A 27,734-nucleotide genomic window follows, 5' to 3' on the forward strand; every position below is an offset into this window, starting at 1 on the left:
ACCACCTAGCTGGCTACCATATCCTCCTATCAGCAGGGGGCGTACATTGCTTGCTGGTTGTCCATCGTGCCCGATGATGACCATCTTCTTCTATTTGTGGGTCCTTTGAGGACTCAGATAGCAGAAGATACCTGCGCAGAGATAGTTTTTAAAGTGGCATGGGGGGTGCGCTTCTCCCAACGCCACATGACTTGATTGTAGAGGAGATGGTTCCGATGGCAAGGGGGATCCCTAGACGACTGCACCTCCACACAACTGCAGGGGGCTGCCGGAAATCCAGTTTTTCGGAAACCGCCTCAAAGCATACCGCCACAGCTTGCTTTTCTGTTGGGGTAAGCTCCCTTAGCCTTATGTCTTCCAGACTCACCCACAAGGCAGCGGGGCAGTGGTTGATAGGTGCCAGGGTGTGTCCACCAGGGTGGGCCTGCACACCATATCTCTGGGGCCCACTGCTGCTCCGAGATCCCCTGCCAAGTTAGCCTGGGGCCGCAAGACCCCAGTTACCATGTGTGGCCACGGGGAGGCCTGGCAGGAGTCTTGGTGAAGGAGAGGCTATGTACTGGCAAGGGAAGGCTTACACACTAGGATGCTTCCCTATTCGCCACAAAGGCTAGCCAGCGGCAGCAAGCTAAGGGCAGGAAGGACACAAGCGGGTTGGAAGAACACGTGCACCTTCCCTCCAACTACACACTGCTGCACTAGACGCATCACAACACTCTGTGTGTATGTACACACACACACACAGGTGGGGGGGGGCGTACATAGACTAGAGCACAGTCACAAAGACTATAAATCTGTAAGGATTTTGCTTGTGGACATTACAGTTACTGTTTGGTGAAGAAGGAGCAGACGACGAAGTTGTAGCCTAAAATTTGTCGGAGGAAATGCGATGCTACCAAGCGGACCAATCACAATTGTTGTGGTCTGCGTAGCCGCACGTTGCTGTGACGTGTAGTTACATTTTTTGGAGAGGTGACGATAGGCCCAGGTGTAACCTCCAGCATAGGGTACGCGACTAAAATAAATACATAAATAAATAAATAAACAAATAAATAAATAAACTATATATGTATATAGATAAATAAACAGGGGGGGAAAGTGTACGCGGCTTCACGTACCCTACGTAGAAGCATAAATCAGGCGTCAAGGTGATATTTATTCAGCTAGTGATAAAATGTCTTGTAAAATTGTCTGTGAATGTTCTCATTCATCCAGGTCATGGTTATCCAAAGGAGTCGAATCAAGTGCAACTGGACTTGGTATATATCCATGAAGACGTTTCGCCTCTCATCCAAGAGGCTTCGTCAGTTCGTGCCGTCCAGTTGCACTTGATTCAACTCTTGTAAAATTATGGCATAAGAATGTCCAACATTTTATTCTGGAACCCAAAATCTGGAATGATTTTCTGATCCTGGACCCAGTTGTGATTACAGTATGCTTTGATAGCCCCCCTGAAGACCATGAAAGGAAAAAACAACAAAAAACAAAACAAAAAACAAAACACAATTCCAAAATGTTTTGATGAAAGCTTTTCACCTCATTTTGTGGCATTTATTGACTTGGGCTGTAAGAGAGAGTGTGAATTGTATAATTGTGACTTGTTAATAAAATTTTCTCTCAATTTTGACCCATTTTCAATCTGTTTAATATTCTGTATCTGCAAATGAGCAATGTTAGAAATATTTTGTCCCGTGCCCTAAGGATGACCGCAACTGATTTTTCCTCCTTTAATTACAATTTTTATATGACTACAGAGGTTTTGTGTATCACTGTGGTTTTTGTCTGAAAATACCACAAAGCCACATGTAAAAAATGTTTCCCCAAGAGTATAAATCTGGCTGCTGTGGTCAGCGATCCAGAAGGATAAAACAGGAGAGAATTAATAAAATAGAAAAAAAGAAGACGAGAGCATGCGAAAAAAGCAGATGAGATGATGAAAATAAAACGAGCACACAAAGAACTCCTGACTCACCGCGTGCAATCTTCTATTTATCCACAAGGCGTCAGTGTTGTCTATGAAATCCATGTATACTGTAGCTGCAAAACCACATATTAAAACACAACACACCCAACCAGTTAGAGGTGTTTCTATTTGAAGGAGAAGAGGAGGAGAGGAAGAAGAGAAAATAAAAATCACCAACTGACACTATACTTCCAAACCTGATTTATTTCATAAACAAAAATTCAACTAAAAAGGTGAGCTATCTAACAGAAAAGAGTCAAGCAATGAAATAAACACAACAGAAAAAAAAGACAGAAAAGTAAAGCACATGAAACACAGGAAAATTGTTTAGGGATGGATTCATTCAATTACAATTCAGATGACTGATTCAGCACAGATTCCTTTTTTTTTCTTTTGGAGCTTGGGTCTTGCATATTTAAATTGTAAATTAAATCATCTGGGGCACAAACAATTCAAACACAATGCAATTATCTTCATATGGTGACCCAATAAAAAAATACTGAAACAAAAAAAAAAATCCTTACGAGAAAAATCCCTTACTGCTAACATACCTTTGGGACTGCTGCCTTGATTAAACATGTTCTTCTGGCATAAGAAACCTAAAATGTCTCTTACTGCACATACATAGCTAACAATCACTAACGATCAGAGCAGATTTAATATGGTTTCATAAACAGTTTTTCACGAATCTACAGTGATTACCTTCAGTATAGTTATTCCTCAAGCAATATCCATCACACTTGTGTGGAAGAAACTAAGGAACCTTCTCACATAATGGCAAACAGTATTCATCTCTTTATATTCATGAGTATCAGGTGAGTATGGCAACAAGGAGAAGAGTGTTTTAGCATGAATTTGAGACACTGACATGTTTTGCATTTCTCGTAGGCAGAAATCTAATGGGTCTACTAGATACTGTAACGTGTATGGATAAGTAGACACATTGGTCCTTGACTAACGGGTCGGACCCTTTAGTCGACTGGTTAACGTTGTCGCTTGTGGTGTGGGAAACACGGGTTCGCGTCCCATCTGTGGCGGTACCCGGGCTGCCCCCCTAATTCGCTACATTGGTGTCAGAAGTGGGATGGTGAGACCGTGAGGTCATTGGAAGCGCGTGCGCCCAGAGGTGTGAGGGAGCTGATATGCCGAAGCGCGGGGACGCACTTCCTGAAGGAGGGGGGTAGTGTAACGTGCATGGATAAGTAGACACGTGGGTTAGTCGACTGGTTAAAGTTGTCGCTTGCGGAGTGGGAGATACGGGTTCGCGTCCCGGCTGTGGCGACGGTTTCCGGGCTGCCCCCCAAATTCGCTACAATACCATTTGCATTGAGCCATTGTTAAAGTTCAACAAGGCGGTCCCTTTTAAGTGCATACATTACAGATCCCCCATTTCCTTCATTGTGGTATAATCAATAAATTATAGTAAAAAAAAAAAAGACTTTTTAAAGTTGCCTTTTATAATTGCTTGCATTTGAATTGAAGGCAGAGCCAAATCACACTGAGTAGTTGACGTAGTGGTGAAACGTGCAAAACTGTTTTTCATTGTCACCAACACAATGGTAAGTAAGACATTGCGGTCAGTGTAACCCTTCCTTATGATATTAATTAAACAGGGTCATGAAAAACAGTTTAATTGTAGACTATTACAGATCACAGACATGATTTAACCATCAACTTTAATGGCAAGAATATTTCCCATATTTGAGACTCATGCCAAATGTCAGAGTACAGCGCCATCTGCTGCATAAAGAGGTTGTCTACATTTACTCCTGAAGTTTATTTTTCATTCTGAAATTTAGCCTGGTTGGTGGATTCAAGAACTAACAGTATGTGACAGCCAAACGTGAGTTTTTACGCGTATGTTAAAGCTGTAAATGGTGTTTTACATTTGAGTTGATCGTCAAAATTAGAGCCAAACGGAGCTTTTTTCCAGTTACGGGGGTCTGAAAACAGAAAAAGATGATTCACATAAACATGCACTAAGATTTTTAAACCTGGTGTCTGCAGTACTTGTTAACATACTCCACAGCCTGAGGTCAGCAATTAATCCCATTTTGTGAAATCATTCATGAACAGTCAGGGGTGATATACAATCATCTCATATGTAACGATAATGTCAATCTCCAGTAAATAACTACAAACACATACAATCAACAAACAAGACCTGGTTCAAGGTTATGAAAAGAAATTCATTCAAACACAAACTGGGCTAGAGCTGGTTAATGGTCAGTTCTACTTATTATTACGCCTATATCTTCACTCAAAGTAGTTTGTCTGCAACATCAACCTTAAATTATTTAACTATTTAAATTTCTATGGGGCCCTCTGTGACCTATTTAAATTCCAAATAGGGCTTGATTTGCAATTCCATCAGCTATAACTTACTATAACTACCACCAGAAACCATGGAGGCTGATGCTTTGTATGCCCTCATCTGAAAAATTTGACCATTTTGTGTTGTTTTACAGTCGCAAGTCTAGTCTAGTTGCTAGTCTCTTTCCAAAGTTGGTGTCTGGTGACGCTGAGCCAGCCTCAGTTTGGATGCACTGGATAGAAAGTGCATGTGAATCCACATGTTATCATTGACAACATGCAAACACGGTGCACTGCACAGCCATCAGAAATCCACTACATTTAGGGCAGTGCTGCCAACCAGCTATGGGTGTGAGAGCTGTGCTTACAAACACCTTACAAACAGTTAAGGTCACCATACTCAGGTAAATCTTTACAGCGAATTTGGAGCCAAAATTGCCAGCAATCACAGTTTCACACCTTTTTAATTAAGATTATTAACTGCTATCTCATAATTTTTACTAAAAGTTTTCTAGCATAATTTTAGCATAGCCAAATAATTTGCTTTACCAGCAACCAACAGCTGGCTAGTGTACTAAAATGAAATGCTATACAAGAATCACAGCTATTATTTCCAAGGTGAGTTAACTATTAGATTGCGATTGTAATTGTGGTATATGTTATATAACTAGATTGGGGACAGGTCACCTGACCAATTCTCTTGCCTCTGATTGGTTGATGTCAAATGCTGACGATCATTAACAACATATTGTATCTACTCCATCCAAACTACCATCGCCCCTGTGAACCCAGCTCAACCATTGCAGCCAGCTGACATCCATGTAAAGTATTTGAATGGACACTTGTTCAAACCTTTTCCAAAGTCTATCACAAATAAATATATTCTATATACGTATAGTGAAAGAGTCTCACAGTTGCCAGATTTATCTGTCACTTAACAATCTCTGTATTTAAGGACAGATAGACACCAACAAATGCAATATTTGTCAGTGTGAGCAGGAGGCTGACCGCCGCGCACACCGCTAGAAATCCAATAGCGGCTAATCGTTTAAAAATAACTGTATTTTGCTGTGTCCACCTCGAGTCAACAAAGGTAGGGGAAAAAAACTGTGATGACAGTCACAACAACCACAACTCATTTACACTAGAATTATGCTATCTAAAATCTAATGAACTCAACAGTAGAAACAGAAATTGCCACAAGCAGCTCCAGGCGTTTGAATTGGCCTTCGCTCGAAAAACAGCCCTCCAGTCACTAAACTGCAGAACCCCAAAAAACACTTGGAGATATTAATTAAAGGATTATAAGAGCAAGATGGCAGGTATAACGATCCACTCGAAAAAAGAGATGGTGCTTCAACTTTTTCCACCTGGGATTCAAGTTTGAAAAAACTAAGTTGTGCTTTGGTACCTGACAAACCAACATGCTACCTTCCATGTCATGCAACAGTGGCAGCCACCTGTTCGGAGTCCCAATCCAATACATAATTTAACAAAGTGTGATTTTAAATTCATATCCCTTCCCAAATGCAAGTCGAATTCTTCCCCCCCCCCCCCATTTTAGATGGCGGCCGGTCAATGGTTAACCCAATCAAATCCTCTAAGATCTATCAAACAGGAGTGTAAGAAGGAGACAGAAGAGAGAAGACAGAGATGCTCCCTGAACTCACAACAGAGATTGGTGGGTGAGTTGGGGGGCACAAAGACTTCTGGGTAGGCTGTCTTAAAAAAAAAGGGGGGGGGTCTTGGAGGAGAGGGATACCCTGGTTTTTACACGTTTGTCCGGCATTTGGGGAAGATGGGTCCTCCTTCAAGCCTTCTCTTTCTTACTGTGGATGGAAGGAGGGATGGATGGATGGATGGATGGATGGATGGATGGATGGATGGATGGATGGATGAGAAAAAGAAAGTGGAGGAAAAATATATGAAAGAGAGGGAGGGGGAGAGGAGATGAAGAATGAAAAATATTAGAAAAAATAAACTCAGAAGTTACAGTAAATTGAATTGTAGTGGGTTTTAGTGGTTTAATGTTAATGTTATCTGCTTCAAACACTACAGCTACTAGGTACTTTGACTAACAATAACATCAGCAATCAACATATACCGTAATACTAATGATAATAATACTTATAATAATCATCAATTTTATTGCTGTCATCAGTGTAAATCTACTGAGCAGAAAGCAGCATGTACTGTCGCTTTGGAGGAAGCAAGAGACAACAAATAGCTCGCAAAGTGAAGAAGAGAAATGAACAAAAACAATGTCAACCCACTCCCACCCAAAGTGGTTGTGGAAGTCAGAAAATTTGTGAAAAACAGAAAATTAGAAGAGACCAAAGAGTCGATTAAGCACAAAAAAAAAGGAAGAGAAGTGAAGGAAAAGCAGTGTTGGGACCAGAGCCTGACTGACCGCAGAACAGTTTTGAATGAGGAGGAAATAAAGGAGGAAGATGAAGACGTGACAAAGGTGGAGGGACCTCTGGCCTCAAAGGAGCGAGGACACGTCACAGTAAAGTCCTTACAATCCCGTGTCCACATAAGTCAAAATGTTATGAAATGATATGTTTATCTCCGTTTCTGTTTTCTTACTTTCTTTTTGGGATGAGTGGATCTTGACTGAGGAACAAAACCTGTACACTTTAATCTGAATCCTTTGTGACTATTACATCCACTCTTTTGCCTCTTTGGGAGCCAGCGCTTAAACTTTTTAAAGATATAATCCGTAATTCACATGTAAACAAAAGGGTTGTACCCTCTACAAAAATTCAAAACAGACTTGGAGCCACCCGTCAATCCAGAATTGATTGACAGCTCTCCTAATACAAGGAATAACATGAGACAACAGCCACATCGGCGTTTTCAAGGTTTGTTTACATCAGTAATGTTCGGGAACGTTGGAATTAAACAAGCCTATATTTTCACTAACAATCAGCCGAGAATGACTCAAACTACTTGTTTTCCACCTTCAACGTGAACTCATCAATTATGTAGGTGAATGCACTTTGAATTTATTTAGTCAAAAAGTTACAGACTGTGCCTTTAAGGATAGGACCTGAACAAAACCAGTAATCAGATTTAACTTTACATGTCTAAAAATGTTGAGCATGGCATGATAAAATATTCAGGAACATTTTTTTTTAATCTATAAATGACAAATATTGTGATTTTCTATAGCCTTATCCATAGCTGTTCTCTGTTCTGTCAATAACGGAGGGAGTGGTCTAGCCTCATTAATATTCATGAGCTGACTTTGATTGACAAGTGCAAGCAAGGGTTGGTTGTAAGGGTGGGCGGGGCTTCATATTTTGATAATTTGAGCTGATTGGCTGTGTGTAAATGAGTGTGTCTGATGACATGAATATCGGAAAAATGATCAGCTGAGAGCAACCGAACTAGGGGGAGCGCTTTTTTTTGATTGAAAAGAAGAAAAAAACACGACTTCTAATTTTTTATACATTCATATATGTATATATATAGAGAGAGAGAGGGAGAGAGAGAGGGGGGGGGGAGAGAGAAAGCGAAAGAGAGATTTAAAAAATATTAGTGTTTCAATTTTGGTCTGACTTTAAACATAAACAACCTAACAGCTATTGGTCTAACAGATTATTGTTGAGGAGATGCAAAATGGAGAAAACTGAAGAGCAGAGATGATGAAAGTATAAAAAGAAGAGAGCAAGACAGTTGAAGATAAGCACTGCGTTGGTGCACCGGGTAATACCAACAGGGCTGTGAGACAAAATGGCTCCAGATGATGCTGAGAAGAACGAGGAGACACAAGCAAAGGAAAAGCGAGACTGAGAAAAGTCCAACAGCGCTGGTTCTTTGTGTGTTTTGTTGTTGTGGTAGTTTTTTGTTTTTGTTTTTTTGTACTTAGTCTTGGATTTGAACTTCTTTCCAAAGGCCCTCTCCAACTCGGGGACGGACAGGGTGAGGGTGAAAGAACCGTCAGAATCCGATCTGACTACCCGCGCTGAAAGATGACAGGGGGAAAGACGTTTGTTATGAAACATGAGGCGTGTGCGTATGCATGTATGCGTACGTGCACACACGCTCACGCCGTTACACCCTTTAACACGCCGTCTCCTTTTTGTGCAACATACGTGACATGACATACCTGCAAATACAACATGACTTTTCACAGGAGAGAGAGAGCATGAATGACAGTGAGCCATCATTTATTGGCCATAAAAGCAGGCTGTCACTGATGCTATTCTGTTGCCCCTCCAGCAAGAACCAGTAAGCTTGACAGCTACAGCCAACCAGACTGTTTTACCCCTCACATCTTTCATGGTCTATCAAGCCACTGCAGTAATAACAAGCTCGCTCGCTCGCTCTCTCTCTCTCTCTCTCTCTCTCTCTCTCTCTCTCTCTCTCTCTCTCTCTCTCTCTCTCTCTCTCTCTCTCTCTCTCTCTCTCTCTCTCTCTCTCTCTCTCTCTCTCTCTCTCTCTCTCTCTCTCTCTCTCACACACACACACACACATACACACACACACACTCTTAATATTGGTGCTTGTGTGAGAATCCAGGGAGGCGTTGGTGTGACTGGTTGGGACTTTCCAAGCTGACAACAACACAACCATGTAAGACATAGTGTAAAGAACAGCACTGCTGATACAATAACACTAAAAAATGGATTGAACATGAAGAATATATATTTAATGTAACAAATCAGTGTAGTGTGCCACGGTGAGTTAGTGGGCCACTGTGGATCCTATGTACATGTAGGTGTGTGTGTGTGTGTATGTCTTTGTTGGCATGTGTGTATTTTCTTTGGGAATGCTAAAATGGCCAATGTTTGTGCCAAGGAAGAATGATGGCAGTACTGACAGGTCTCTGTCAGTGTTTAAGGGAAGGACGTAATTAGATTGGAAGTATTAAGTATCAATGAAAGATAATAACACATTTAAAATAATATGGAAACAACAGGTGCACTCAGTCAGGTGGATGTTAACCTGGCGTTTGTTGATGTGTTGAGGTCATTTTGTTGTTTGTTAGTTTGGGCCAGATCAGCTACATACAATATTGACTTACTGGCCCAGGCAGTTTACTATTAGCATTTTTTCTTGAGCTTTTCTTTACTATATGATTTAAGTTCATTTAAGTTTGTTTCATTATTTTGTTTGTGTGATTTGTTCATGGGGCGTTGGTTCAGTGTAAATAAAGCCATTTTGAAAACTCGAAAACTATATTTGCATGTGGCCAGAAGCCAACAGGAAGTGAATGGGGAGCACCTGATAGGCTTGTGTTTTGAACTCGACCAATTTATTAAATGGCTTTACACACACCAAAAGCATCAGTCATCACTTTCAGTGCATCTGGGCCGTGTGTGTGTGTGTGTGTGTGTGTGTGTGTGTGTGTGTGTGTGTAAGAGAGACTAACCCAGGTCGTTATTATTCATCATGGCATTGGAGCCCCGGAGACGCGGGCCCTGCTGGGTGAAGTGGTAACCAAACTTCAACAGGGTGGTGTTCTTCTCCAGCATACTCGCTATCTCCATCTCCACCTTGTTACCCAATGGCTGACTCTGGTGATACAAGAAAAACGGAAGGAGGAGGGTATAAGGAATGAGGGGATTAGGAAAGACAGACAGAGGAACCAAAGAGGGGGAGGTGGGCTTGAGAGATTGGTGTGTGTGTGTGTGTGTGTGAGTGGGGGGGGGGGGGGTAAAGTAAGCAAGAGCAGATGAGAGCAGCTGTATCCACGAGTTTCCTTGGGGGGGGGCGGTCACTGGGAAATGGTTATGGGTAATACTTCTGGTGTTTGGCGGAAGCAGTATCACAGACCAGCGGCAGATTTGGCTGAAGAAGTGTTAGCTATTGCTGTTCGTGTTTAAAAAAAGATGATAAAAGTTGCTAACCTACATATAAAATGTTGTTACGGAGCTCGGGGACAACATGTGCTGTTCGTGGCTGTATGTACAACCAGACAAAACTTAATGAGTGGCTTAAACGGGAGTGCTTCGATCATAAGCCTAAAACTACATCAGACTGTTCCAGTCAGCGATGGTACACTTTCCATTGCCTCCCACAAGACGACGAGACAAAAAGAAATTGGCAAAAAGAACTTAAACTAAAAAAAAGCCCCCTCAAACTCTTTATGTTTGCTCGTTTCACTTTGTTGATAAGAAGCCAACGCTGGATAACCCTTACCCAACACTTGTTCTGGGTTACGAGAAGCCACCTGAGAAGAAGAGACGCCGACTCATCGGGACTCATCATGTCACAACAGCAGGTAAGTTAATGTGATGTCAACTAGTTTGCTAGCTTTGTTTAGTGTTTCGTTTGGGGACTCGTTTCGCTGTGCTGGCTGTTAGATGCAGCTTTCTAGCATCATGCCATAACTGTGAAGCACTTTGGATTATGGTTTCTTCCATCAATGTAGCCACTTGTTCAGGGGATAATTTGATGGAGGCCCCATAAAATATGCTGCACTTCCTGCAGGTTAGTGTTGCGCTGTGTTCAGTATGACAGTGTGTGCTAGTGTGCGCTGAATCATGTTGGCTTGGGCCTGCCTCGCTGCTGTCTACATCTGCTCTGTAGCTGAAGAAGGCCATTTGTCTGGAGATGAGATAGTGGGGACATTACCGAGGAATTACTGTGGCTTATGAACACTGCTTGGTTCTTAAAAAGATGGGGGGAGGTTGAGGAATCTTCCACTGAATTTCTTGATGGGCCTGGATATGCGTGGTGTGGATGGTGGTGTTTAAAGTTGATGTGTTTCAGATAAGCTTATCTACGAAGCTTATCTGACCTGGTGTGTGTGTGTGTGTGTGTGTGTGGATGCACGTTTGCCTGCACACAATGATCAGTGTGTATCTGTGTATGCTGCATGTAATAGGCAAGCAGTTAGTCATACTTTAAAAGGTTCAAGAGGATGTGGACAGATACAAAGAAATAGTTTGACAGTGTATTTTGTTGTGTTGTGTTATTGTTTGGGAGAGATGGCAGTGGAGTTTTTAACTAGATTGTTTAACACAATCTTGGAAAGGGAGAGGATGCCTGAGGAGTGGAGAAGAAGCATACTGGTACCGATTTTCAAGAACAAGGGTGATGTGCAGAACTGTAGCAACTACAGAGGAATAAAGTTGATCAGCCACAGCATGAAGATATGGGAAAGAGTAATAGAAGCTAGGTTAAGAGGAGAGGTGACGATTAGCGAGCAGCAGTATGGCTTCATGCCACGAATGAACACCACAGATGCGATGTTTGCTTTGAGAATGTTGATTGAGAAGTATAGAGAAGGCCAGAAGGAGTTACATTGTGTCTTTGTGGATTTAGAGAAAACATATGACAGGGTGCCGAGAGAGGAGGTGTGGTATTGTATGAGGAAGTCGGGAGTCGCAGAGAAGTATGTAGGAGTGGTGCAGGATATGTATGAGGGAAGTGTGACAGCGGTGAGGTGTGTGGTTGGAATGATAGATGGGTTCAAGGTGGAGGTGGAACTACATCAAGGATCGGCTCTGAGCCCTTTCTTGTTTGCAATGGTGATGGACAGGCTGACGGACAAGATCAGGCAGGAGTTTCCATGGACTATGATGTTTGCGGATGACATTGTGATCTGAAGCGAGAGTAGGGTACGGATTGAGGAGAACCTGGAGGATGGAGGTATGCACTGGAGAGAAGAGAAATGAAAGTCAGTAGGAGCAGGACGGAATACATATGCGTGAATGAGAGGGAGGACAGTGGAATGGTGAGGATGTAAGGAGTAGAGGTGAAGAAGGTGTATGAGTTTAAATACTTGGAGTCAACTGTCTAAAGTAACGGGGAGTGCAGAAGAGAGGTGAAGAAGAGAGTGCGGGCAGGGTGGAGTGGGTGGAGAAGAGTGTCAGGAGTGATTTGCGACAGAAGGGTACCAGCAAGAGTTAAAGGGAAGGTTTACAAGATGGTTGTGAGACCAGCTATGTTATATGGTTTGGAGACAGTGGCACTGATGAAAAGACAGGAGGCGGAGCTGGAGGTGGCAGAGTTGAAGATGCTGAGATTTTCACTGGGAGTGACAAAGAAGGACAGGATTAGGAACGAGTATATTACAGGGACAGCTCAGGTTGGACGGTTTGGAGACAAAGCAGAAGAGGCAAGCGTGAGATGGCTTGGACATGTGTGGAGGAGAGATGCTGGGTATACTGGGAGAAGGATGCTGAATATGCAGCTGCCAGGGAAGAGGAAAAAAGGAAGGCCAAAGAGGAGGTTTATGGATGTGGTGAGGGAGGACATGCAGGTGGCTGGTGTGACAGAGGAAGATGCAGAGGACAGGAGGAGATGGAAACTGATAATCCGCTGTGGCGACCCATAACGGGAGCAGCCGTAAATAGTAGTAGTAGTAGTAGTGTATTTTGTTTGTGTGTGTGTGTGTGTGTGTGTGTGTGTGCATGAGTGTGTATTTACCTGGTTGTCTATCTTGAGCTCCTGTAGTGCCGTGTTTGATTGCAGTGATTCTATGAGGGCCAGTATCCCGGCCCCTGTGATGAAGTTAGACTCCACGTTCAGACTTTTCAGTGTCGTGTTCACCTTCAACATTTCAGCCAAGGCCTAAAGAAGACAAGGCACTCATGTTTGTTATGACTGTGCAGCACGTACATTCTGAGCCTATTTGGATCATTCTCCTATCAAGTGTCCTCATCAATGAAGAACGTATATGATGTAATTTACTTTTTGTTGCATTCTCATTGGTAAAATAACTTGAGATTTGAAAACAAATACCCAAGCAAAAAAAAAAGAAGGGTTTAATCTGTGATATTGTAATAATGTGCCATATAATTTTGCACACTGAGAACAGGAAATATTTTAATAAGGTGTTTGACCACAGTGAGCTATCAAAAAGACACTTTGGTTTTATTCGACGTTTGCATAAGAATATAGAAAGAGAAATGCCACCATGTTTTGAATCAAACAGGATGACTGATCAGGCTGTACGGTTGCATTTTCTAACATACGAATTGCTTGGTCACAATACGAGAAAAGTAACACCTTTCCTTTCCATCAACTCGCAAACAATGGAAGTAATTTTAAGAGACATTTTGAAAAACCCGAAAGTAAAAATGGGAAAAATATTTTGCGTTAAATTGACACCTCAAATTTTCCACCACAAGGAGCATTTTTTTAACCAATACTGGCTTACCTCTCATTCGCAAAAAATAAAATAGCTTGCTTAAAATAAAGCTATTCTGAAAGAGCTGTCCTCAAAATTGAAAGTACAAAATTGACGTAAATACTATAGCAGGTATATTAGATTAAATGCTGGTCAATAAAATTAATCCACTATATCTTAGATAATGAACTGTGGCGCACAAATCAAGCTGAGCAGTATATGGATATAACATGGCTATCATGATATGAGATCAGGGGCTCTAGTTTCCGGCCGGCGGTAGCACTAACACAGACATAGTGACAATTTTGTCCAGCACGAGGTGGTTTTGCTAACTTCTGGACTCGCCATGACACTGCCTGCTTGCATCGAAATGGGCTTGGGTGCACAGTAGAGGGCATGTCAGTCAAAATCAGGTGGCACAGTGCTAGTCTGGTGTCAAATAAAACTAAATATTACACCTGCGCCTCCGCCTGGGTTGTGTGGTAGTTTCTGGGCTTTTGGTGATGGTGCACTACGCGTAGACTTATCCAAAATCACACACGCCACTTTTGTGTATGTTATGTTGGCCTATTTCGTGAATAATTCAACTAAGGACTACTGTCCTAAACCTTTTTAATCACAAAACAAAATATCTGCACGTATATCATTGTCTTCCAACATCCATCCATTATCCAAACCACGTATCCTGCTTTCAGGGTCGCAGGGATGCTGGAGCCTATCCCAGCAGTCATTGAGCGGCAGGCGGGGAGACACCCTGGACAGGCTGCCAGACCATCACAGGGCCATTGTCTTCCAACATAAAACAGTCAATGTGCATCATTATGCATGGAAAACAACATGATGACAGGAATTTCAATATTTCAATTAACCTCATTCAACCTGAAAGAACAAACTGATTGCCTGGGCTAATTGAGCCGTGATTACAACTATTTAAGGTCTCCTGCTGTGTTCATAGAAAGCACAGGAAAGAGAGAATGATGCTGGTGAGAACGAAGACACGTTAAACGGTAGCCTGTCCAATAATAATGTTTGCGTGTTGTCTCATATCACATTGGAATTGGTGTTAATGTCTGTTGTATGCACACTTGGCGACCTGCACTTCCTGAACAAGGACATCAATTTCCTATTGGGAGAAGCTTTTCTGTCTCAGCCAGTCTGGACTTCCGCCATCCATTATGAAACTGGCAGTTTGCCAAGACAGAGCGTGCTGGTTTTAAAGGGAATGAGAGGAGATGATTTGATTGGCTGTAATTGAAGACAGCCCCCACCACTCCTACTGATCATTTATTCCTTCTAACCCAACCCTTTTATAACTGCACCTCCGTTGAGCCCGATTATCGCCAGCACAGCATGTCCCGAAATTAGCAAAAAAGTGTTGGCCACACCTTAGATCAGTGATCACCAATCTTTGACAAGCCAAAATCCCTTCTCATGTCCAAATATAGGCCAAGATCTACCGCTCAGAAATATAGGAAATAAAAGCCCACAGATGTTTAAATGATGAATAATGCTGCTTCTTTATTTTTACAACCAATCCATTTTAACATTTTTATTCCGACTATGCTTTGTCAAGGCACAGTATGAACTGAAATACCCCCACCTTCTCTCAAAATAAGCCTAGAAGGCAGAAATTGAAATATGAATGACTGCAATACATGCCGCCCAATGACTGCTGGGATAGGCTCCAGCATCCCCGAGACCCTGAGCAGGATAAGCGGTTTGGATAATGGATGACTGAAATACATTAAATGCAGTTAGGTAAAGAGCAACATAAATCTTACCACTGAACCATATGCCACATGACAACAAAAGGGAAATAAACGAGCAATTATGTACTATACACAGTATTTCAATCCAAACTATGCAAAACCTCCCCAAAGTCTGTGTGATGGCTGTGACTGCAAACTATCAGTTAATGCTCTGTAGTTGGGTTCATAGTTAGAAACATTTTGTCTCACACAGTCAGTAAGGTGCTTGTCAGTCAGGTGAGTCCTGTGCTTTCATTATAAACATCTGTGAAAAGGCCATCTCACGGAGATAAGTGGAGCCAAAGTAGGCTTTCATTTTCAGTGCACAGGAGGAGAGGAGAGGAACATTTTCCCTGCTCACAAATCCCCAAATGTGGCTGTCCTTTGCCCTGGCTTGCATTTTCATGTTACATTACATTACATTACAGTCATTTAGCCGACGCTTTTATCCAAAGCGACTTACAATAAGTGCATTTAACGTAGGAAATCAGAACTACTAGTCATCAGAGGTCATAAGTGCATCTAAACAAGCATCTAAGAGCAAAACCAGTGCTAAAGTAAAAGTGCAAGAAAGATATTTTTTTTAAATGAGTGACTACAATAAGTGCTAAGAACAAGTAACAGGGTAGTAGTTTTTGAAGAGGTGAGGTGCACCGAAAGATGGGCAGCAACTCCGCTGTCCTGACATCAGTGGGGAGTTCATTCCACCACTGTGGGGCCAGGACAAAAAAGAGCTGTGACCGGGTCGATCGGCAGCAGGGGCCTCTGAGCGACAGGGCAACCAGGCACCCTGAGGCAGCAGAGTGAAGTGGTCGGGCGGGGTTCAGGTTTAGCTTCTCTCAAAGTCTGTGCCAGTCTTTCCAGGTTTGGGAAGTGTGTCAGTCTCCCATTTCTCAACTCAGAGGTCCACAGACCCACTTTGGCTTTGAATGCATTGACAGTGCGAATCACGTGGGACACCTCTTTGTCTTTACCCTGAAGTTCTGAGTTGAGCTCATTCAGTTTGGCCATCAGGTCTGTAAGAAATCCCAAGTCAAGGAGCCATTGACAGTTCTTAGGGCTGCCCATTCATTCCGTGCCTCCAAAAAGGAGCGGCTCTCAGGCAGCAGGTCAAGAAATCTTTACAGCACTTTCCCGCGACTTGACCAACAAACTTCAGCATGCAGGAGCAAGTCACCATAAGCAGGGTCAACTTCATTTTGTAAAGACTTTAACAGTCAGTACTGCAGTCCCTTTGCCCGTATGAAGTTAACAATCCTCACAACTATCTTCATTACATGGGAAAAATCCACAGCATTGCTAGGAAGTGCCTGTTGATGGATCACACAGTGATAACTATGGAACTTGGGAAACTCCTGGTCTTTGCAGCACAAAGTAATAAAACCTTGGTTTGTGCCTCACATAGCTGGTGTGCTGTCATTTGTAACTGCCAATAACTTATGAATGGGAATGTTGTTGTCATGGATGTACCGTTTGAACTCGTTGTAATGTCCTCATCTCTTGTCCTCTCCTTTAATGGCAAGTGGGAGGATATCTTCCTTCATGGATGAGTCCTCAAAAGCTATCCAAGCAAACACCACTGGCTGTGCAGTGTCTGTCATGTCCACAAATTCGTCAAATTGCATTGACAAGCATTCGCACAGCGATAAATCCCTGAGCACTTGTTGAGACATGTCCTCCAATAATGACTCTATCCTTCTGGCCAAGTGGCACACTCGCAATCGCATTTTTAATACTGTCTTCGTTTTTACAATCTTTGAATAAAGTATCAGCAGTAACAGACATTGCCTCCTTGATGTTCTCTCCATCGGTAACATTTTTTTTGTGTTTAGCCAAAAGTGACTTTCATGAAAGGAGGCCTCTGTTGCAGCCATTCTTTTGTCTGTGGACTTGGTAAAAAGCAGCTGTTGGGCCTTAAATGCCGAATTCACTTTGCTGGAGCGCAGAGCACTTTTTGAGTGGGAAGGTGTCTTTGAATTTTGGGTGGTTAGGGGCGTTATGATATCCCAAGTTACCTTTTTACGTCAGAGCAACTGCTTGAATACAACTTAGGCAGATTGGTCTGTTGTTGACCAAAGTGAGCAAAAACTTGTGTTCCCAACTGGAATGAAAGTTGAAGGTTTTTGGCTTTTTTTTCGTACATTCTTCCCCATCCTAACTTGCTAGCTGGTTGCTAAGCCAAGTGACTGTAGCTTCACAACAGTATCGTGACCCAGCCAATCAGACAGGAGAGCAGGACAGTGTCATGTTCTAACATTTCCAGATTGGCTGGATCGAAAATTAAATACATAAATGACATAAATTCCAATAAATAAATGACATAAATTCCAATAGGTTAAAACAATTTTTGCAAAATTTCATTTTACTATAATTACTTTTTCCTCTAATGCTTTGCCACCTCCTTTGAGTTTCCCAAAGATCAACAGGTTGATCTCGATCAGCGGGTTGGTGACCCCTGCCTTAGATCAACTTGCGCTGTGATTTAGCGCCGGCACCTTCAACTGCGCTATGACCCAGAAACTACAGCCTTATGTGTTGTGGGGACTGTGGTTCCGATAATATAAATTATATGTTGTCATTCCCTGGTCTTAAAGGCTGCATTAGAGTAAAGTGAGACCATTTCTGAACTTGTTCCACTGTTTTAGTGAAATTAATAATGAATGTCTCTACCTGCTTGGTCATCATATCCACTAATGATTATGCATCAACATTTCTTTGTGTGTAAATATCTCATGAAAACAAAATATTGTCAAATCATCAATATTGAGGTATTCAGTCAAAGACATCCTGATATTTGATTTTGTCAATACCACCCAGCCCAAAGCACGAGTTAAACCCCCCCCCAAAAAAACCCAATCAGTTGCTTTTGTGACTTACAAAGGCAACAGGATCGTTGCTTCTGGTTCCTACAATACTGAACCGCTCCACGACTGTGTTTTCTATCAGGGCCTCGGCATACGCCTTCAAGGTTGGGATGGGGATGTTCTATGATGCAGCAAACAACAACAAAACAGCAACAACACAAGAAACAAAAACTATTAGAATCCAGTTCAGTTGTCGTTTTGTCACGTCTGCTTCTCACAACGTCTTGTTAACAGTTTGACTCAGTTGTCTGCAGACGTGCAGTCTGCATCTTCTCATTGTCTCGTTAATGTCATATTGTCGAGCAGTCTGCACTCAAAACAGTAATTTTAAAAAGTTTCATTGAAATGTTCTGTTTCGAGGTCTTTATTTTTCCATTATGTATTAAGAGCTGGTATGTTAATCTGAAATAATGAAACCTACAACACAGAATCTGACTTGTGTTTTCACATTACAAACACACTTGTGGTACATATACATAGAAATGTTCAGGTGTAGAGAAAAGAAACACCTGAACCATTAAAGGTAATTAATTCCAGGAACTGAACGGGGATGTTACTGAAAAAGAAACTGCTATTTTCTTGGACAGTTAAAGGTACAATCTGTAATGCTGTAATGCCACGGCTATGTGGAGGACTATGACATGAAACATGACATATCTCGCCTTTGGGTTAACAATGTGAATTTTTTTTGAGAAATGGAGAAACTGAAAGCCTCAGAGAGGAAGTGAAAGCGATGTGGCATCAGCTGGGTTTCTCCTTCGCAAGTAATAAAGCGAACAATGTTCACGACGTCTGACCAAAACAATGGTAGTAGTGGGTTAGAGGGCCGCTCTGTGCATAAAATTGCGGATTGTACCTTTAAAAGCTGAAAGTTGGAATGGTAGTGTCTGGGATTCACTCAATCACTAACACTGTCATTCAAACCTATTCTGACTTTAGTTTCTCTTTGCCAGTAAGCACTGGATTGACAGTGCTATCATTTTAAGGTAAAATATGTTTGCTGTTTGTTAGTTTTGTTTGCTCTTTTTGCGCATTAACACACAAACACTGGCTTACCCTGATGTTATTGAGGTTGACCTCTATCAGGTCAGGGTCATTCCTCCTTATTCTCAGCAGAGTATCCTCTACATCAGTTGAGTTGGGTTCCTCATCTGGAACTGGTTTATACTGGGTACACTGGATCACACCTGGATTAAAATGTGACAACACATCCTTGTATCTTGACAAAGTGGTTAGCCTTAAGTTTTTTGAGCCCGAATCAGAACTGAGCCAATGCTGTCGTAGGCTGGCACCCGGCTAAGCATTCTGTTACTGTGAAGGAAAACATTGACATCATTTTCCCAAATTACAAAGTACAAAGTTAGATCCCTAGTGGATGATGGAAGTTTAAATGAAAATTCTAGTTTTTTTTTTATTACCCTGGGGATATTTTCATAGATTTTATCATCGTGCATATTGGTTATATAATCGTTTTAATCATCAGCTGGATTTTGGATATGGGCCCACCGGTGGACCCAGCTTTACAGCAGTGTCTTATGAGGCAATGGGACACAAGCATCGGACATATTTTTAACAAGTCCAGTTTAGTCCAATGTAACTCAGTCAATTAAATTACGTATTTACTCAAAAGGTCCAATATTATCAATGGTTAATGGCACTGCTCAGCTAGGTAGTAGCATCAACGACAAACTGCCTGGCCAGCCCGATAGAGAAGTCAGATAATGGGAAATCATGTTCACAGTCTAACTGAGACATAAGAGACTTACTGTTGAGGCCTTGTTTGTTGACGATGGTGCTGCTGGCCAAGGCTTCATAATACTGCTGGTTACTCATCAGAGTGTGCATGCCCAGGATGGCTACAACACAAAAGGAGGATGAAGGGAGGGGAGATTCAAGAGAGAGCGAGAGAGAGGGAGAGAAGGGGGGGGGGTGGAAAAGTTGCAACAGTGCATTAAGAGAAGATGGGAAACACAGGAAAACAAAAACTGCGTCAAGCGGGGGCTAAAATTATGTTTTTATTTTATTTGTTATCGATACATATAACTACACAGTAGATCAGCCATTTTCAATCGGGTACTCAGATATCATCGATAATGCAGGTTTTTCTATTCTGTCGTGTAGTAATTACATGGACCTGCTGTTCCAGTCAGTCCGACCACAAGAAAACGTTCCAGTCTGGAGTGTAACAACATTATGTGTAAACAAAGAAGAGGGCTACACCACATACAGGCTAAATGATACAGCTAATTGATACCCAGTTGCTAGCTAAGCTAACTATTTTTTTCTTTATCAACCCATTTGGTTACACACCTCTCTCTTCAAGCGTAACAGGTTTTATTATCATGCCACGTAGGAAATTTGACTCAACAATGCATTTATTAGTTTGAAATTATCTTATGACGATTTTTTAGCGTTTACTTTGTATTCTGCCCACCATGACACCATGTTCACATGACGTCATGTAATGGCCTCATGGTGTCGGAGTTGTTGAACTCTGCTTGAGTTTACTAGCTAGAAATCCAACATCACGAGACGTTCCACTGCACTTTTCCTTGTGGGATGTGAGATAATCCAACTTTCTGAGTTGTCTGGAACGCAGCATAAAACCTCCCTGATTGGAGGTTGGAATAACAGGTACAACAGGTGAATGTAATGAACTTCGTGACAGAATAGAAAACCTGAGGATGAAAACCACTGCTGCGGATTGCCATGCTAACAAACAGCAGAACACACTTGCAAAATATCAACATTTTTAAAACCAGACCACAATCAAGCCCAACAGGAGTGCCATTAATATCAAAGCTTCACATAACCCATTATCCCAGTAGTCACTGGGCGACAGGCGGGGAGACACCCCGGACAGGCCACCAGTCTATCAATCACAAGGCCGACACATTCACACCTAGGGACAATTTAGTATGGCTGATTTCCCTGACCTGCATGTGTGCCCATGTCCTGAAATATCTACATATCAGGGTGTCTCCCCGCCTGCCGCCTAATGACTGCTGGGATGGGCTCCAGCATCCCGCGGCCCTAAGTAGGATAAGCGGCTTGGATAATAGATGCATAGACATTAATCATTACACAAAAGTAAATGTTGATCCTTTCTTTGGCAGCATGAATGTTTGAAACCTTTTCTTAAGCCCTTGTATTGTACACCTCCCCATGCTTTACATGGATGCTACTAAAGGATGCTATCCATGACTTGCACAAATTACACCAGAGGTCATTCTGTCTAAATTCTGTTCACTCCAGATTGTGGTTACTTTAATAACGTTACTTAACTAATAGGCCAGACCAGCTTTTTCATACAAATTCCCTCCTCTGAATGCAGAATTTGAAAGCAGGACTGAAATACATTTTTTGGATTAATTTTGATATAACCAATTTATTTTCTTTGTCTGTGTGTTATAGAGTTTGAGTGCGAGATAAGCGGATACTTGCAAAAACACAGGCAGTCACTTAACATGAACTGACAAACCATTCAGTTGACTCAGCTAAATTAATTAATGACCACGCAAATGATCATTAATCTTGGTGAGACCGTGTTCTCCCATTTTACACACAGTCAAAACTTTTTACAGGTTAGAAACAGTGGCGGGGGCCAAGACTCCGCTGCTAGCTAAAGCTCTTATAGCATGTTTACATGCAAATGCTAATGATATTATTATTATTTCTTCATTTTTATTTTTTTAATTTTCCCCCCCTTTTCCTTCCAATCATACTTGGCCAGTTACCCCACTCTTCCGAGCCGTCCCGGTCACCGCTCCACCCACTCTGCTGATCCGGGGAGGGCTGCAGACTACCACATGCCTCCTCCGATACATGTGGAGTCACCAGCCACTTCTTTTCACCTGACAGGGAGGAGTTTCGCCAGGGGGATATAGCGCATGGTAGGATCATGCTATTCCCCCCCAGTTCCCCCTCCCCCCCGAACAGGCGCCCCGACCGACCAGAGGAGGCGCTAGTGCAGTGACCAGGACACATACCCACATCCGGCTTCCCACCCGCAGACACAGCCAATTGTGTCTGTAGGGACGTCTGACCAAGCCGGAGGTAACGCGGGGATTCGAACCGCGATCCCCATGTTAGTAAACAATGGAAAAGACTGCCACGCCACCCGGATGCCCATGATAATGATATTAAATGAAAAAAAAAACGAAACAAACAAACTTATTTTTCAAACAAAAGCTCATCAGAAGTCAAAATTTGTTAAGGCATCTGAAGTTTCACCGGGAGTGTATGAAACATTAATACATATTGAGGTGATTCTTGACATGATTTTTAAAATTACTGCTGGGCGAAATGGATAATATTATCATCACGATAATCAATGGGACTTTTACACAATATCGATACATAAAACGATATCTTCTTACATAAGCAAAAATACAGAGTTTAAGAATTTAACCGATGCATCACATTGAGCTGTTTGGTAATGTGTAACTTACAACCGAAACTGAATTTCAAATAGTACTCCCTCAAATATTTCAGATCTCATTTTGGTAGAAATTTTAGTTAACGGATTCTCAAACTCATTAATTTAAGCAACAAAACTGTGTATCACAATATGACAACATCCGAACTTCATTCTCATACAACACCATTGATATCACTGCCCAGCCCTTCTTCAAACAGGTTTCATCATTTCCAGCCAGTAAATGATGACATGCATCCATGTCCTTACATGCAGTAAGAAATTTGGACGGGTGAAGACAGGCTTCATAACAAAAAAAAAAGGGTTTTTAATGGAAAAGTGGCATTCCGAGGAAATAGTCTGTCCCATGTGTTTCCAAGGTTGAATATTTGACTGAAATTAAGCAGAGAATTGTGCCACTTGCAAAACTTTTTTATTATTATCTACCTTTATTAGACATAGTTAAGAGACAGACAGGAAACAGGAGCGAGCAAGAGAGAGAGAGAGAGAGAGAGAGGTATGACAACGCAACAACGTCGCTGGTTGGAATCGAACTGGCGACGGTTGTGACCATGTGGCATGCGCTGAAACCATTTGGCTACGGAGGCACCGCGGCTTGTAAAACCGACTCAGACACAGTCAGATGTCAGCTTAGCTCTGACTGAGAGGAAACGGGTATTTCACACAGGACAATCCACCCATGCAGAGAACGTGCAATCTACTGTATACCCTGGATAGCGTTCGGCTAGCGAACAGCAAGGTCCACGAGGGATCGGAGGAGGTGGAGAAGATGGAGGGGTTGATGGAGGGAGGAAGGAGTGCACGGTGAGTGAGGGAAGAATGGTGGATGGATGGATGGAAGGAAGGATGAGAGGAGAACTAGAGGAGACACAGGAGAGTTAAAATGAAAACTGAGTTTGACAAAGGCTGAATGAGATCATGCTGATGGTGGTGTCTTCACGCTGATTAGCCATGGGGGGGTGGGGTGGGGGGACCAAATATGTCAAAAGGGAAATAGCCACGTGAATGCTGTGACAAATAAGTTTAAACCAAGACTTCAAATGATGTTCAATTGCTTTTTCTTATGTGTGTGTGTGTGTGTGTGTGTGTGTGTGTGTGTGTGTGTGTGTGTGTGTGAATTACCTGCGATATCACAGAGTTCAGCATCACTAGCATTAGCCAGGGCTTCTTCTAGCTCTGGCTCCAGGGTCACATTCTCCATGATGGGGTCCACCCTCTTCTTAGGAACCCACGCCTTACCTAGAACAACCCCAGCAAGACACAGACAGTACAGGATACTGCATAATCTTATCCAATTCAATGACAACAGGAGTTTACCTTTTTTTTTCTTTTCTTTTTTTTTACGTTCCCAATTTTAGAACTGTGTCCTGCTGTTAAAAGGGGGATGGTGCTGGTGGGCTTCAAATGTGACAAATTTATGATTTATTATTGAATGAAGTTGTTATGTAAGGGATACAGCATGTGTCCAAGATGCAAATGCTTAACCAAAAGTAAGATTGTACACTGTGGTCTGCTCCCAGAGTTCTGAACCACCTCTATTACACAAGAGCTGAAAAATGGCTGGGGTAGGATTTTATTACGTCATGATGGATCTCTGTAGTGGTCACTATTTCTGACTCAGTGGTAGTTAAGATGGACTTGGAGGTCAGACAGGGGAGCTGAGCATATCTGTGTGAGTGTGTGTGTGTGCAGTGGCACTTATGTGAATGTCAGGAATCTGCTCCTCGAGTTTCAGCCAGACGTTTTATGACACCCGACTCTTCATCCTGTCTTAAGACCTGACAAACGACAGGAGCTCCCTTATCTAGAATGCAATGTATGTCTTTCACATTAAAACTGACCTACATAGCTTAACGGATGTGAGAAACTCGTATATTACTCAGAATGATGCTGACCAAATCTGGTCAGGCACCCCACCCCCACCCCCCACTTTCCTCTCTGAGCCCCATGTATTACAGACTTCAACATCCCCAAGAAACGCTTAAAGCAGTTGCATTTCAATACGGATGACTCGAGGCATGTCTGACTCATTCTATCAACAATGTAAAAAAGCTTTTCAAAGAATGTCATAAACACTTAGTTTTGACCAAAGATGTCTTTGCCTGCCTGCCAAGTGGTGACTGTAAAAGCCTGGCTTTTCAACTATGGCCCCTCTTTGTAGGGAGTTAGTGAAGGCGTAGCATACCGTTAGCTCTAACGGGCCCAGTTAGGTCCTCCGAATCCAAAACAATATTGCTGTTTTATGGTACCATCATATATGATTGTTCCTCTTGTCTTCATTTATGACAACCACAAAATTGACAACATTTACAGTATTTTTATTGAATTTTCAAAAAACAAAATTTTCATACACAAAAGAACACATTTCTGTATTTAGCAAGTTCAACTGCAGTATAACTATAACTGTTGTGAATTCTCATATAGAGACAGAAAACACGGAAGAAATTTTATTCAAACTCTTCCAACCTCCCTCCTTCATACATTTATATTTTTTCAATGGGTGGAAAACTTTCCCAAATCAACTCATGCAGCAATGATGCTATTTTGGTGCGCTGTCACAAAGTGCAGATTAGTGATTGGTTCCTTCAAGGCAAAATAACTCTGCCTGTTTCTTCCATTACCCGAGTTCGATAATGGATTTAACCAAATGCTACTCCAAGTGTGGGCTAAGGTCCGGGTAGGGAGTATACGTTAAAACACAAGCGTGAGGCAGAAGAAAAGCATTTTTTTTAATTATCAACCTCATCAATCGAACAATTTCCATGTGAAAGAGTGTAAAAATCAAATAAACAGACTTAAGACAACAACCAGCCCCACCAGCAGCCCTACCACCGAAATGAAGTCATGTTCCTCAAGGCTTTGACAAATTGACTTTATCGCTTAGGTCAGAAGTTAGAGGAGAAGGACCTTTTAGGGTTTCAGAGCGAGACGGGCCAGGCATCTCTCACCATCAGTCACATGCCTCTGTGTCCACACCAGGCTGATTATCTCTACATCCACCACTTTGATCTTGACTGGGACCATTTAAGCAAGCGGACCAAAACATCCTGCTACCGATGGACGCCCAATGCGTTACCCCGGCCCTTTAGCTTAGAGCGGGATGCAGGGTTCCCCCACGAAATATGATATACAAGGATAGAGGATAAGAATAAACTGTGGTTTAGTTAAAGGAAAACTTACCTTGTGGTAAAATACAGTTAGGAAGATAGATGTCGTTACAGATTAATGATTCATTCCAACGACTGAAAATAAATAATTCATATGACTGAGATATCCATCTGAGAGATCCACGTTGGTGCTGCACACGGCGAGTAAGACTTGAAGCAATGAGATCGTAGGACATCATATCAAACTTCTTTTTTTCTTTTACACAATTTTCCTGTGTTAAAGGGCACTATTAGTTTGATTCACACTGCCTGCCTCCCCAGTCACTTTCCACCATCTTGTCTGTGGAAGTGGATTTGGGATTTACGTGTTTTGTCTCTTCTGCACTGAAGAGTGACACTGGTGGAGTTTCTCGGCATTCAGTCTATGCGACGTCACGCAATACTCTTCCAGCAGACTTAATGCGCCTCCTAGTGGCATTGCAACAGACATACAGAAACACACTACTGTATCACTAATGGTCAAACATGCCTGACACTTTTCTCATGGGTTCTCAATATTACAAGCATTTCCTATCTTCTATCCCTCTAAATGGTCTGGGAGAGCAGAACATAAGGGGAGAGTTACTGGGTGATATCCAGTGACCCACCAGTCCCTCTTCCTCACAGGGCATAGATGGACACAAACTGTACACACATGTATATTCAAGTGCATACACAATGTAGACCGGAGGTGAAAAGTAGCTAAGTACATTTAGTCAAGAACTGTTCTTTAGTAAAGTTTCAGGTACTGATACTTTAACTGAGCGTTGGCATTCTGTAAGACTCTATACTTTTACTCCATCTGTGAGACTCTATACTTTTACTCCACTTCATTTCAAAGACAAATATTGTATTTTTTACTCCACTACATTTATCTATCGGCTATAGTTACTGGTTACACTTGCAGAATAAGGTTTTATATGCAAAACACACAATAAACTCATAACTATGTATTGTTAAGAGTTTAAACTACCCAACTGTATATGAAGTAGTCAGAGCAGCTACAACATTAAAATATCGCTGACAGGTTAACAAATACTTTAACACTGAAAGACCATTTTCCAGAATTAGTATTTGACTTAGGTTACTCAAGTAAGTACATTTTTACTGACCATGTTTCATTACTTTTATTTAAGTGTAATTTTGTATTCTTACACTGTGATACACATGGTGGATATTGGGCTATACAAATAAAACTGACTTGACTTGACTGTCATATCGCTACTTTTGATTAAGTAAAGGAGTTGAATGTTTTTTTCCCACCACTGTATGTAGACAGAAACACAAAAATATGCATGCATGCATGCATGGTCGCACGCACACACACACACACACATACACACACACACACACACACACACAAACACACTAGCTTCCCTCCTACCTCTCTTTTCTCCAGTGAAGGGCACCGGGTCTTCTTTATCAGGGTATTCTTTGGCCGTTTTCTCCAGATGGGCCAGGAGGTTGTCTCTCTGGAAAGTTCCCGTGGGAGCCTTCTTGGTCTGGTCCTTCTGCCTCATCCCAGCAGGCAACAGGGCATTCTGGACCAGAAGACAAAGTACTACTGGTTAAAAAAAAGAAAAAAGAAAATGTATGTAATTCTGTATGGTGGAGAGAGAGAGAGAGAGAGAGAAAGAGCGGGAGAACGAGAGAGAGAGCAAGAGAGAGAGAGAGAGAGAGAGAGAGAGAGAGAGAGAGAGAGAGAGAGAGAGAGATGGGCATCAGGGAGCTCTCATCTCGCTCCCATTCGCTATCCTTGATTCCAGTTGTTATGATGAGTGACAGAGCTCTTGCTACGATGGCACAACCTTCCCAACTACACTCGTTTACAAGATATTTATCAGATGTAAGATCTTCTTTTAAATCTGGAAACGTGTTGTTTGTGGGTTTGATAGAAGTGCAAATGATGTCCAGGACCTGTCAGCTGCGTTTGACACAGTGAACCACCAGTTCCTCCTCTCTACCCTCGAGGGGCTGGGTGTCACAGGCTCTGCACTCTCAATGTTTGCAACCTACCTGACGGGTCGCTCCTACCAAGTGACATGGAGGGGATCTGTGTCGGAGCCTCGCAGACTGACTACAGGAGTTCCACAGGGTTCGGTTCTGGGTCCTCTCCTTTTCTCTCTGTACACAACATCCCTGGGTTCTGTTATTCGCTCGCATGACTTCTCTTA

The 27,734-nt window shown here is 42.2% G+C and overlaps 1 protein-coding gene across 4 annotated transcripts in view; it reads right to left on the bottom strand.

Annotated features, from left to right (window-relative positions):
- Positions 1-1,883: 1,883 nt before the first annotated feature.
- tmod1 (tropomodulin 1) overlaps positions 1,884-27,734 on the bottom strand; it is a 41,180-nt gene continuing 15,329 nt past the window's right edge. For all 4 annotated transcript variants that reach the window (XM_056280176.1, XM_056280175.1, XM_056280174.1 and 1 more), the window contains 9 exons: positions 26,945-27,101; positions 23,537-23,653; positions 19,743-19,832; positions 19,033-19,163; positions 17,990-18,097; positions 12,662-12,805; positions 9,657-9,801; positions 8,147-8,246; positions 1,884-6,105 (listed from right to left, as the gene is read on the bottom strand). In XM_056280176.1, the coding sequence (XP_056136151.1) occupies positions 6,087-6,105; positions 8,147-8,246; positions 9,657-9,801; positions 12,662-12,805; positions 17,990-18,097; positions 19,033-19,163; positions 19,743-19,832; positions 23,537-23,653; positions 26,945-27,101 (1,011 nt within the window). In that variant the 3' untranslated portion in view covers positions 1,884-6,086. The remainder of the gene's footprint in view (positions 6,106-8,146; positions 8,247-9,656; positions 9,802-12,661; positions 12,806-17,989; positions 18,098-19,032; positions 19,164-19,742; positions 19,833-23,536; positions 23,654-26,944; positions 27,102-27,734) is intronic.

The sequence above is a fragment of the Lampris incognitus genome, chromosome 5 (genome assembly GCF_029633865.1).
Source record: "Lampris incognitus isolate fLamInc1 chromosome 5, fLamInc1.hap2, whole genome shotgun sequence".
In the NCBI taxonomy this organism is placed as follows: domain Eukaryota; kingdom Metazoa; phylum Chordata; class Actinopteri; order Lampriformes; family Lampridae; genus Lampris; species Lampris incognitus.